The sequence below is a fragment of the Bos taurus genome, chromosome 6 (assembly GCF_002263795.3).
Source record: "Bos taurus isolate L1 Dominette 01449 registration number 42190680 breed Hereford chromosome 6, ARS-UCD2.0, whole genome shotgun sequence".
Lineage (NCBI taxonomy): Eukaryota > Metazoa > Chordata > Mammalia > Artiodactyla > Bovidae > Bos > Bos taurus.
Window position 1 is genome coordinate 26,526,242 of NC_037333.1, and position 13,628 is coordinate 26,539,869.

Consider the following 13,628-nt stretch of genomic DNA (forward strand, 5'->3'; position numbering starts at 1 on the left):
AGAGTGAATGAAGCACAAGAAATAATTTAAAGAAATAATATGGCTGAAAATTTCCAAATTTTGATGAAATCTAAAACCACATATCCATAAAGCTCAACAAACCCATAGCAAAAAGGCGTCATAGGACTATGCCGAGGCAAATTACAATCAAATTGAATAAAATGGTAACAAAGAATAAATTCTTAAAAACAACCAGATGAAAAGTAAATGTGACATTAAGAGGGATAAAGTTAAAAATGACACTACACTTCAGGTTGGAAATGATGCAAGCCAGAAGAGAGCAGTGCAACATCTTTAAAGCATTGAAAGTAAACACATGTATACCTGTGGCGGATTCATTTTGATATATGGCAAACCAATACAATATTGTAAAGTTAAAAAATAAAAGAAAATTAAAAAAAAAAAGAAAGTAAACAGTTGTTAGCCTATAATTCAATTGCAGGCTCAAATACCCTGCAAAAATGCAAACAAAGTGAAAAGCTTTTCTAAAAACCTCTATGTATAAAATAAGTCATGGAAATGTAATGTACAGCCAGTGCAGGAGACATAAGAGATGTGGGTTGATCCCTGGGAAGATCCCCTGAAGGAAGCAATAGCAACCCATTCTAGCCTTCTTGCCTGGAGAATCCCCATGGATAGAGGAACCTGGCAGGTACAGTGCATAGGCTTGCAAAGAGTCAGACACTACTGAAGCAACTTAGTATGCATATATGCACTATACTGAATATTTGAAAGTTGTTATGTAAATCTAAAAAGCTCTTATTGCACAAAAAAACTTTGTGGTGATGGATGTTAACTTGATATTGTGATGACCATTTGCAATATGTACAAGTATCAAACCATTATATTGTACACCTGAAGCTAATATAATGTATGTCAACTCTACCTCAATAAAAAAGAAGACCTTTTCATATATATGAAAGCTGAAATATTTATCCACAAAAGTGTAAGAAATGTTAAAGAAAGTCCTCCATGCAGAAAAAATGTTACCCAATAAAATCTGGATCTTTATGAAGTAATGCAGAGTATAAAAAATACTCGTGTGGGTAAATATAAAAGTTTTGTTTGATTTATCATTTTATTGAAAGCAAAAAGTTTTCATTTTTTGATTTGCTGACAGTTTACCTCTGTAGAAAGAAGTGGAAGCCAATAGAGGAACTCTTATTCTGACCTTAATTTTAATTAAATAGAGGAGAACTCATTTATGAAATAGAAGGGAAAAATAATTTTGTAAATAGTGATCATGATATTTAAAAGTTAAGAATCGTCAAAGAAAGAGATTCTGGACATTGTTAGACATGTACAAGAAATACAGAAAATCCCTGTTTCAAAATGATCAGCGGAAAAGAAAAAATGTTCCTAAGATAAGAGATGATACAAATAAAATTAGCCTAACAGGTTGACAGAAAACCACTTTCATGAGTAAAATTCTGACAATGTAGTTTGCTGCACGTTAAACTTTTTAAAAATTAATTATTTTACAAATAATCACTCTTTTTTAGATTTCCTGCCCATTTAGGTCAACACAGAGCATTGAGTACAGTTTCCTGTGCTATACAGTGTGTTTTCATTAGTTACCTATTTTATATATAATAGTGTGTGTGTGTGTGTGTGTGTGTGTGTGTGTGTGTGTGTGTATGATTCTGGTGAAGAATCCACCTGCCAATGCAGGAGAACAGGGGTTTGATCCCTGGGTTAGGAAGATCCCCTGGAGAAGCAAATGGCAACCTACTCCAGTATTTGTGCTTGGAAAATCCCATAGACAGAAGAGCCTGGCGGGCTACAGTCCATGGGGTTGTAAAAGAGTCGAACGTGACTTAGTGACTAAACAACAACAACAACAGTGTATATATGTTGACTCTAACCTCCCAACTCATCACCCCTCCTCTCTTCTCTTGGTATGCATAGTTTGTTTTCTAAGTTTGTGTCTATATTTCTGCTTTGGGAATAAGTTCATCTGTACCGTTTTTCTAGATTCAACATATGAGTGATGTTATATGATATTTTTCTTCATTCAGAGTTCAGATTTAAAAAGACATCTTAATGTGTGTGTATATATATATATATATATACATATATATAATTATTCATTTTTCTCATCACTGCAGAAGTTGAGAAAGCTTAAAAGAATGCATATATGGAAAAGTTAAAGTAGCTAAAAATTCAGGTGGAAAATATGGAAAGAATAGACATGTGGATATTCTGTACATAGAATATAAACAGAAGTTAAACATTGGGGAAGTTTGAACATAGTTGTCACATAATAAAAGGGCATGTACAGAACTTTGGAACTATGTCTATCCTATAGTACACACTCAGGAAGTAATAATTGAATAAATGAATACAAAAGAGAAGCATAGAAATATGATCTAGGAAGCTTAAAGAGAAGAACAATTTATTGTAAAAATTGGTAAAGAAAATTAAAATGGGGACTTTCCTGGTGGTCCAATGACTAAGACTCTGTGCTCCCAGAATCCTGTAGGGTAGGGTAGATGATATAGGGATAGCAGAGCCACTGAATTACCGAACCAGATTGGATTCTTCTGTCACTAGGAGCAAATGATTTTCAACACAGAAAGTATGGAACACACATAGTTGGAAATTGAATGTTAAATACTTAGTGTATAATATAGGGGCTTTAAGTGGTATTATCTTCTAATAGAAAGATTTCACATTTTTCTCTGCAAAACAGATAGAAGTCAATGGAGATCACCTTAATCTAATCATGGTTTGTGTTATTTACAGTTTTTCCAGGACTTAGTTTACATCGTGTGTTCATTGTATAAAGTTTTGTCCTCTGGGGATTTCAACTGTGAGCCGGATGTGCTGGCCACTGCCAGTCCCATGTTCTGGATGCTAATATTTAATGACTCCGCGTTTCAGAGTTTTAGCTTCGATTTTTAGCATTATCCTGCTTCTTATCCCCTTGCTAACATCTTATCAGATCAGATCACTCGCTCAGTCGTGTCTGACTCTTTGTGACCCCATGAATCGCAGCATGCCAGGCCTCCTTGTCCATCACCAACTCCCGGAGTTCACTGAGACTCACGTCCATCGAGTCAGTGATGCCATCCAGCCATCTCATCCTCTGTCGTCCCCTTCTCCTCCTGCCCCCAATCCCTCCCAGCATCAGAGTCTTTTCCAATGAGTCAACTCTTTGCATGAGGTGGCCGAAGTACTGGAGTTTCAGCTTCAGCACCAGTCCTTCCAAAGAAATCCCAGGGCTGATCTCCTTTAGAATGGACTGGTTGGATCTCCTTGCAGTCCAAGGGACTCTCAAGAGTCTTCTCCAACACCACAGTTCAAAAGCATCAATTCTTCGGCGCTCAGCCTTCTTCACAGTCCAACTCTCACTTCCATACATGACCACAGGAAAAACCATAGCCTTGACTAGACAGACCTTTGTTGGCAAAGTAATGTCTCTGCTTTTCAATATGCTCTCTAGGTTGGTCATAACTTTCCTTCCAAGGAACAAGCGTCTTTTAATTTCATGGCTGCAGTCACCATCTGCAGTGATTTTGGAGCCCAGAAAAATAAAGTCTGACACTGTTTCCACTGTTTCCCCATCTATTTCCCATGAAGTGGTGGGACCGGATGCCACGATCTTCGTTTTCTGAATGTTGAGCTTTAAGCCAACTGTTTCACTCTCCACTTTCACTTTCATCAAGAGGCTTTTGAGTTCCTCTTCACTTTCTGCCGTAAGAGTGGTGTCATCTGCATATCTGAGGTTGTTGATATTTCTCCTGGCAATCTTGATTCCAGCTAGTGTTTCTTCCAGTTCAGTGTTTCTCATGATGTACTCTGCATATAAGTTAAATAAACAGGATGACAATAAGTTCAAGCTGGTTTTAGAAAAGACAGAGGAACCAGAGATCAAATTGCCAACATCTGCTGGATCATGGAAAAAGCAAGAGAGTTCCAGAAAAACATCTATTTCTGCTTTATTGACTATGCCAAAGCCTTTGACTGTGTGGATCACAACAAACTCTGGAAAATTCTGAAAGAGATGGGAATACCAGACCACCTGATCTGCCTCTTGAGAAATTTGTATGCAGGTCAGGAAGCAACAGTTAGAACTGGACATGGAACAACAGACTGGTTCCAAATAGGAAAAGGAGTTTGTCAAGGCTAACATCTTAAGGGGAAAACAAATCATGTGTTTTGAGGCACTTCAAATCTAGTTTTGTCATGTGTCCCAACAAGACCACAGTAAATTTATTTTCTAGCTCCTTAATAGCAGCCCTCTGCCAGATCTAAACCCAGATTCTTTCTGTCCTGTTATCAGCAATTATCCCAGGAAAAAAAAAACACCTGCAGATTGATAGATAACCTTTCAGAGATTCTGTCCTCTTCAGAATCTTAACCCCTCTTGTCTGTGCTGACAACTCCTAGATTTGGAAGCATTCACAGCCCTGTGAAGACTTAAAAATATATATATTATCTGGGTTTATAACAAATATATCATATTTATAACAAATAAAAAATCATTTTTATTTTGTTATATTTTATATGGATTAATTTGGTAAAAATACAAAATTGTAGTGTTCTGTAAACTACATTCCCTCTAAAACCAAAGTCATTCAGTGAGTAATACATTCTTCTAGCTCATTAATTTCTACTTTAAACAGTAAAAATTGCAAAATGCTTTTGAACTTATTTCATAATTTCTAATACCACATGCATGATAATAATACAGTTATTATGAAAGTGGATTGTTTTTCAGTTTCAATAAATTTAAAAATCACATGAAATAATAATGCTAGCTCAGATGCCCTGTTTGAAGGATTTCACATCTCTACAAGATTTAAAGTGTGATTTTTCTGTTTTTGAAAGTGACAGAAACTACCTATTTATTTTTGAGTGACTATGCAGGAATGAAACATGAAGAAAAGAATGGAGAGGCACCAGCTTCATGATAGTGAAGCATATAGTTTCAAAGATACAGTGAGAGGTGGATTTTTTAGTAGATCAATGTTCCTGAAAAAATGAGCTGAGAAAGAAATATCTAACTATTGTACTAGGTGTTAAATTCTGAAGTATTAAATACAAATATAAAATTCTGAAATAAAAATAGTGATGTGTATAAAAACAGGAAAATAAAGCCTCATCCTTTTTGTATATAAAAAGAATGTTACTGTTGGTTATATGGTTTAAATTATTAAATGAATACAAATGACTGAATTGTATAATAAATTAGGAGTATAATATCACGAGCATTAACTAATTGTCAATTAAAATTTTAGAGTACCATCTTCCTCTAGTCTATTAATTTGCATCTTCAATGAATATAAGGAATTATATTTAAGAAAGTGTGGATCATATTACTAGAAAATTTGTTAATCCAGGATTGCCACATAATCAATTTAAATAGTTATTGTTAATGTATTTCTAGTTCTTATATTAATAATCAGGTAGTAACAAATAATACTATATAATTGGCCAGATATCTTATATATTATTGATATTACAACCTGCTAGTTATGAATCAGGACAAGAATTGGTTCTGAATTTAACATTAGAGTGTAGCTAGTAAAGTCAAAGAGTTAGTTGCTCAGTCATGTCCAACTCTTTGCAACCCCATGGACTGTATAGCCCACCAAGCTCCTCTGTCCATGGGATTCTCCAGGCAAGAATATTGGAGTGGGTTGCCATTCCCTTCTCCAGGGGATCTTCCTGACCACTCCAGTATTCTTGCCTAGAGAATTCCATGGACAGAGGAGTCTGGTGGGCTACAGTCCATGGGGTTGCAAAGGGTCGGACACGATTGAGCAGCTAACACTTTAACTTTATTAGCCATACTCTAATGTTAAATTCAGAACCAATTCTTATCCTGACTCATAATTATCAGGTTGTAATTTGCCCCTAAATATGTTTAAATAATGTATGCAGATCCATCTTACTTTCCTAGAGGTTCATATAATCAACCCTTTTCCCATTTTAATGTTTCATTGTTAAACTCTTTTACTATATTCCATTTAAAACATTTTAAAAATAAATGTCTCTCTTTAATGATAGCCATATTTTTAAAAAATTATTTTTAAAATTTAAATTTATTTTTTAATTGAAGGATAATTGCTTTACAGAATCTTGTTCTATAAGCTTATTGCAGAGTTATTTATCATGCCCCTTGTATTGAGAAAAATAAGCGATATATATCTCTTCATTCAACATGTTTTTTATTTTTGGCATTCACAGGTCCCTGAAATTTCTGATGAACTACCCAACTTGACTAATCGATATGCTGCTTTCTTGTCAAGAACAGAAAGAACTACTAAAGTGTCAGATATGGTAAGAACACTTTTCTAACCAAATGTATTTGTAATTTAGGAATCGTGAGGAGACTATGTAACATACATTATATTAGGACCTGAGAGTGGTACCTGGTGGCCTGCTGTAACATCTTCAGCTAGTGTGAAACTTCTGTATTTGTAAAGTTCAATGAAATTCTTGAAGTTAATCAGAAGTCTAGCATTGCTCCAGGAGAAAATATTATGTGCAATATTTCCTTTAGGGTCAGAGAGAATCCATTCTTAGGACAAATAGGAAAATTCAGCTTGTATGTGAAGTGGAAAATTTACTTTAAGCTCAAATCAATTTACTCGTAAGTGCAAATATTTACCCATTTCAGTTTGAATCTCTCTTGAAATTTCAGACTCTTGAGCAACATTTTTTATCCCTGTTAATCTGTATTTTAAACTGTGTTGATGTGAACCTTGCTACCTGAATTCCCCTTTTTTTATAAATAGCTAATATTGAATAAATTTAAATAAGGAAAGTATGTGAAGTTTAAAACTATATACTTAACTAACTCATTCAAATAAAATTTATTAAAAGATCAAAGTGAAATTTAAAGTTAAAAAGTTAGAATTGTATGTAAGATATTGTTAAAATAAATTTTTATAGAAATTAGACTATCACAGGATGTTATTAGTGACAAGAGCAAAATAGGACCATTAACCAGGTTTTAAAGTATAGCCAGTCAAACCAGAGAAGTAGCATGGCTTGCTGAACTAAAATTCTACTGGGTATATAATGCCAAGAGTTCATTTACTGTGTTTTTGAATGATGAAGTAACTTACAAGTATGGGAAGAACTCATTTAAATGAAGTACAAATGCAAGCCTAGTTAAATACAGCTGTGAATGTTTAGGAATTTATAGAAATAAAATTAATTTGGTAAGAGTCATTCATGAATAGACTTATTTTTTTTCTAAAACATTAGTTGACTGAATCTGAGAGATGGAGTCAAAATTAGCATTAGATCTAGCAGTGTCTTGACATTTAAGAGATTCTCATAATTGTTTTAGCAAATTATTTCTTCATCTTGAGGAATTTGAGGGTTGTGCTGTGATTCTCACGTGAGTCATTGTTATACATACCTTTGGATCCATTGTTGAGTATGTCATGAGTAATTTATTACTAATATAAAGCTTTTTAGGGCTGCCCTGGTAGCTCAGTTGGTAAAGAATCTGCCTACAAAAAACACTGCAGGAAACCAGTGTTTGATCCCTGGGTTGGTAAGATCCCCTGGAGAAGGAAATGGTAACCCACCCCAGTATTCTTGCCTGGGAAATCACATGGACAAAGGATCCTGGCAGGTTACAGTCCATGGGGTTGCAAGAGTCAGACATGACTTAGCAACGAAGCCTCTATAAAGTTTTTAAGCTTTGGAATATTTAGAATGGATTCAGAGTTATTTCTATTGTAGTATTATAGCTACTAGGAAAAGCCAATGCAGATTTCTGAAGGTAATGCGTAGGAATGTATATGTAAATGTTACACCTTATGTTTGTAATGAAAAAAAAGATGATCGAGAGATCTGTTCTAGAGAAAGATGAGTTGCCTGCCAGTTGTTTTTACCTAACTTATGCTTGCCTTTTTTACCTTTTATCTCTCACTGCGTTTGAAAACTCCTTTTTATTTTAAAAATAATTTGTATTGAGATATAGTTGATTTATAGTGTTGTTAGTTTCAGGTGTACAGCAATGTGACTCAATTATACATGCATCCATTCTACTTTTAGATTCATTTCCCATATAGGCCATTACAGAGTATTGAGTAGGGTTCCTTGTGCTATACACTAGGTTCTTATTAGTTATCTATTTTGTATATAGTAGTGTGTATGTGTTAATCCCAATCTTCCAATTTATCCCTCCCCGCCTTATCCCCAGTAACCACAAGTTTATTTTCTACATCTGTAACTCTATTTCTTATTTGTAGATAAGTTCATTTTTAGCCTTTTTTTAAAGATCCACGTATGAGCAATATCATATACTATTTGTCTTTCTCTCTTTGACTTACGTCACTCACTATGACAATCTCTATGTCCATCCATGTTGCTGCAAATGACACTATTTTGTTTTTTACTGGCTGAGTAATATTACATTTTATATATACGTACCAGATCAGATCAGATCAGTCACTCAGTCGTGTCCGACTCTTTGCGACCCCATGAATCGCAGCACGCCAGGCCTCCCTGTCCATCACCAACTCCCGGAGTTCACTCAGACTCACGTCCATGGAGTCAGTGATGCCATCCAGCCATCTCATCCTCTGTCGTCCCCTTCTCCTCCTGCCCCCAATCCCTCCCAGCATCAGAGTCTTTTCCAATGAGTCAACTCTTCACATGAGGTGGCCAAAGTACTGGAGTTTCAGCTTTAGCATCATTCCTTCCAAAGAAATTTGTACCACATCCTCTTTATCTGTTCCTCTGTTAATGGACATGTAGGTTTCTTCCATGTCCTGGCTATTGTAAATAGTGCTGCAGTGAATATTGGGGTGCATGTATATTTTTGAATTATGTTTTTCCTTGGATATATGCCCAGGCATGGAATTGCTAGATTATATGGTAGCTCTATTTTTAGTTTTTTGAGGAACCTCCATGCTGTTCTTCATGGTGAATTTACATTGTTACCAGTAGTGTAGGAGGGTTCCCTTTGTTCTAGACCCTTTTCAGTCTTTATTGTTTGTAGATTTTTAAAATAGTATTTTCATTTTTTGGCAAGAGACACTTGCATTTAAAAGTATGGTTGGGATTCAGTTTATCCAAAAAGCAACATAGTTTAGTCACATAGAATTCTTTGGATTTTGAATCCTTTCTACAAATGAGAATACCTTTCAAACATGTGGGTATATAATATGTATCTAGTGAAAAATTCAGATTATTGATTTCAATATATCAATATTGATCTCAAACATATTGATAAAATAATTGGATTAATTTTAAAATTTTCTTATCAAATAAAAATATTAGACCATTTACCTCCTATATGTTTATATTTTATATATATGTATGTGCCACAGTCTTGAAGGAATGCATATAGTTTAATTTTCAATATATCACATAAGAGTTTTGCATCGGATCAGATCAGATCAGTCGCTCAGTCGTGTCCAACTCTTTGCGACTCCATGAATCGCAGCACGCCAGGCCTCCCTGTCCATCACCAACTCCCAGAGTTCACTCAGACTCACGTCCATCGAGTCAGTGATGCCATCCAGCCATCTCAACCTATGTCGTCCCTTCTCCTCCTGCGCCCAATCCCTCCAAGCATCAGAGTCTTTTCCAATGAGTCAACTCTTCACATGAGGTGGCCAAAGTACTGGAGTTTCAGCTTTAGCATCATTCCTTCCAAAGAAATCCCAGGGCTGATCTCCTTCAGAATGGGCTAGTTGCATCTCCTTGCAGTACATGGGACTCTCAAGAGTCTTCTCCAACACCACAGTTCAAAAGCACCAATTCTTCGGCGCTCAGCCTTCTTCACAGTCCAACTCTCACATCCATACATGACCACAGGAAAAACCATAGCCTTGACTAGATGGACCTTTGTTGGCAAAGTAATGTCTCTGCTGTTTTGCATAAAGGTATTTAAAAACCCAGACTTCTGGTATCATATGAAAGAACATATATGTACACATATATGTCTGTATCTCCCCTTTTTTTTACAAGGTCCCAATGAAATAACTTTGTAAAAAAACTACAATATAAGCATTAGTTGAATATAAAAAGACAAAGATATTGAAAATATGATAAATTGAAGCTAGACACAAGCCAAACATCTGTTTATTAGGCATTCCAGGAGCAGAATGCTAGGATGGTAGTTGGAAGTATTTGATGTAAAAAACAGTAAGTTATCTTGAAGGGAATAAAGACATGTCTTCAATTAGAAGAGCTCAACAAAATACCACAGACAGATTTTCAAAGACATTCATTTTTTTCACATTTTCTTGCATTTTCAGAAGACTAAAAATAAAATCCCCTTGAAGCTTCCCCAGAGGAAATTAATGGGGTCACCTACAATGGGATGAGAAACATACTGTTACCAACACTTTCTCATCAGGATTAGAGTCTTTTCAGAGCAGGGAGTGATGGAATAATATTTTCTAAAATTTCTAAGAGGAGATAATTTTGGACATATTGACAGAATTCTGTTTCTACCCAAAGTTTCAATTAAATGAAACAAGAAAATAATTTTCTGACATGCAAGAGCTTGGAAAGCTTAGTAATTCCACATCCCCATATGTGAAGATGGTCCAGCAGAATTAAAAAAAAAAAAAAAAGGGAACAAGAGAAGGGTGACATAAACATTCAGAACATAAATTGAGAATTTCTGGATGAAGTAGAGAAAAGTGGAAACAAATTAATAAAGAAGACATTTTTAGTTCATGCTTGGGACATTCTTCCAAAGTCAGGGGTTTGGTGACCACAGAATTTCATTTACTTCTCTGTGTGTTTGGCTGAACTATTTGATTTGATAGGAAATTATATTGATTGATTTGAAATCAATCTGTATACATTGCAGAGGACTTAATTATAGTATAACAATATAAATATTAGAAACCTTAATATCATCAATAAAATAATAGATCAAGAAGTGTAAAGTAGGAGACGGTAGGATATGTTGGGTCTTTTGTTTCATAGTGCAGAGCTAACATGTTATCAAAAATCGACAAATAACAGTATTAAGCCCTTCCTTATATTCAATTTATAATGGTAAAATCCAAAGAAAAAAATCACACCTCAAACTAAAAAACACAATTACTATTAATTGTGTTTATTATTTATTGTGTGAATTATTTCTCGGACTGGAACCAGGGAGAGGTTGAGGATAAATTTATTATTCATTTTGGATTCTTGTATTGATTTGATTTTTATTCATGATGTGAAGATATTTTTAAATAAAAGTAGAAATAATACTCCTGATTTTATAATGAGTATGCATTTGGAATGGTATTATTACATACTGGTGTCTGTACTGACTCATTTCTCTGCAAACAACCAAAATTCTAGATAAAATAAAAACAAAAGATATTTGTGAATGCTTCCAAGAATTAGAAAGAGAGGAGGAGTACACAAGCTAAATTAAGGAAGGACCCAGAGTGGCAAGTAGAGCACTGAAGCCAACTCTCACCTCGAGGGTGTTTGCCAAGCTAGATGACCTTGAGTTTTTATTTGTACAGTCTCAGAGACCTCCATGGAGAAGGCAATGGCACCCCACTCCAGTACTCTTGCCTGGAAAATCCCATGGATGGAGGAGCCTGGTGGGCTGCAGTCCATGCGGTCGCTAGGAGTCGGACACGACTGAGCGACTTCACTTTCACTTTTCACTTTTATGAATTGGAGAAGGAAATGGCAAGCCACTCCAGTTTTCTTGTCTGGAGAATCCCAGGGACGGGGGAGTCTGGTGAGCTGCCGTCTCTGAGGTTGCACAGAGTCGGACATGACTGAAGCGACTTAGCAGCAGAGACCTCCAGAGAAAGAAAGAAACCTAGGCAGGTTAAGAGTAAAATGCAAATAAGTCTACGTTTCTTACACACCAAAGAATTTAAAGGAAGTTGGCCAGTGTTAAACTTTTTGCTATAGAATGTGTGTTAGGGGAATAAGCCCTGAAATCCTGAACATTTCACCTTCATTTAATGAGGTGAATTGTTAATACAAAATACCTGCCTGTTACAGATATTAATGAAATAAATTTTATTAATGAAAATAAGAGCTAGTGCTTATAATATGCTTGTTCTATTCCAGAGACCATTTCAAATATAAAGCATGGTACTCATTTGAATATTATAATTATGGCCATCTTTAAAAATGAGGAAACTGAATTTAAAGTTTTTAAGTGGCAGAGTGGTAATTTCAAACTGAGGCAGTCTATCAATAGAATACACTCCTTTAGGGATCTTTTTCTGCTCCTTTCCTCTAACTTGAAGAATTAGGCTTAACTAGAATAAATATGACAATACAATAAATGATTTTTGTGATTTAAGACCAAAGAGATATGACTGTAAAGATCTCAGACATATTATAAAGGATAGAACTTTTTTTTTAATGCAAAAGAAAAAAAAAAGTTATGTTTATTAGAAACTGATGGAGGATTCAGCATTATGAAACAATAGTGAAGTTAGTAACTTTCCTCTAGTTACTGAGGCCAAAAATTAACTAAGGAATATCTGTTTAGTGGGAAAAATCATTGGAAGAATTTGATGTACTTTCTTAGATTGAGTCATGTCTCAGAAAGGGGCATCATTTGGTTAGTGGCAACCTAGTATAAAAAAATCACAAAATTATACCATTTTATAAAAATGAACAAATGAAATACATTAGAATTGCTTGCTGAACAGCTGCGCTACCACTTTTATCAGTTGATAAATGGTTTTATAATACAGTTGAGAATGAAGGACATTTTAAAAGTAAATTTCAATTTTTGTTTATTCCTGTATTAAATTTATGTTCATTTGATTTTTAAAATATTTTGAATATCATCCCTGAATAAAGTTTAAGAGCAAGTGCTTTGGCATCAGGGATATGCTTTTCAAGTCTCTAAATCTATTTTTTCAAATGTTAAATAGTGATAATAAGTAGGCATACCTGATGGAGTCATAGTAAGAACTAAGTGTTTTACTGCGAGCAACACCCATTTCCTTGTGTTACCCATAGTAAGCTATAAGTAAGTTAGCTATAAAAATTGTGAATGGCAGGGTTATGGCTCAAAGCTAAGTAAATACCGTTTCAAAGCCTGTACTCTCTTTTCATCTTTTTATAGTAATAATGAGAATATATTAAAATATGGTAATATCTTTTGCTTTTTATATTTCCTTGTGACATTCACCTTCTGCAACCAGAGGCACCCTCTATCTTGCATGGTATTGCTGTGTCAGGAATGCAAAGCAGCAGAAAGAATAAATGTTCAGCTTTTTACTTTGGAAGCATTTCTTGAAGCTCATTTCAGAGACAATAGTTGTGGGGGCCATGGCTTTATTTGTTGCTGTTCAATTGCTAAGTCATCTCCGACTCTTTGTGACTGCATGGACTGCAGCCTGCCAGGCTCCTCTGTCCTCCACTATCTCCCAGAGTTTGCTCAAATTCATGTCCATTGAGTCGGTGATGCTATCCAACCATCTCATCCTCTCTTACTCCCTTCTCCTCCTGCCCTCCATCTTTCCCAGGGTCTTTCCCAATGACGTGGCTCTTTGCATCATATGGCCAAAGTATTGGAGCTTCGGCATCAGTCCTTCTAATGAATATTCAGGGTTGATTTTCTTTAGGATTGACTGCTTTGATCTCTTTGCCGACCAAGGGACTCTTGATAATCTGCAGCATTGCGACTCGAAAGTATCGGTTCTTCAGCTTTATGA

General features: G+C 35.2%; 1 protein-coding gene across 4 annotated transcripts in view; it reads left to right on the forward strand.

Moving 5' to 3' along the window:
- STPG2 (sperm tail PG-rich repeat containing 2) overlaps positions 1 to 13,628 on the forward strand; it is a 636,117-nt gene that overhangs the window by 149,269 nt on the left and 473,220 nt on the right. For all 4 annotated transcript variants that reach the window (XM_059887727.1, XM_059887728.1, XM_024993522.2 and 1 more), the window contains one exon: positions 6,196 to 6,288. In XM_059887727.1, the coding sequence (XP_059743710.1) occupies positions 6,196 to 6,288 (93 nt within the window). The remainder of the gene's footprint in view (positions 1 to 6,195; positions 6,289 to 13,628) is intronic.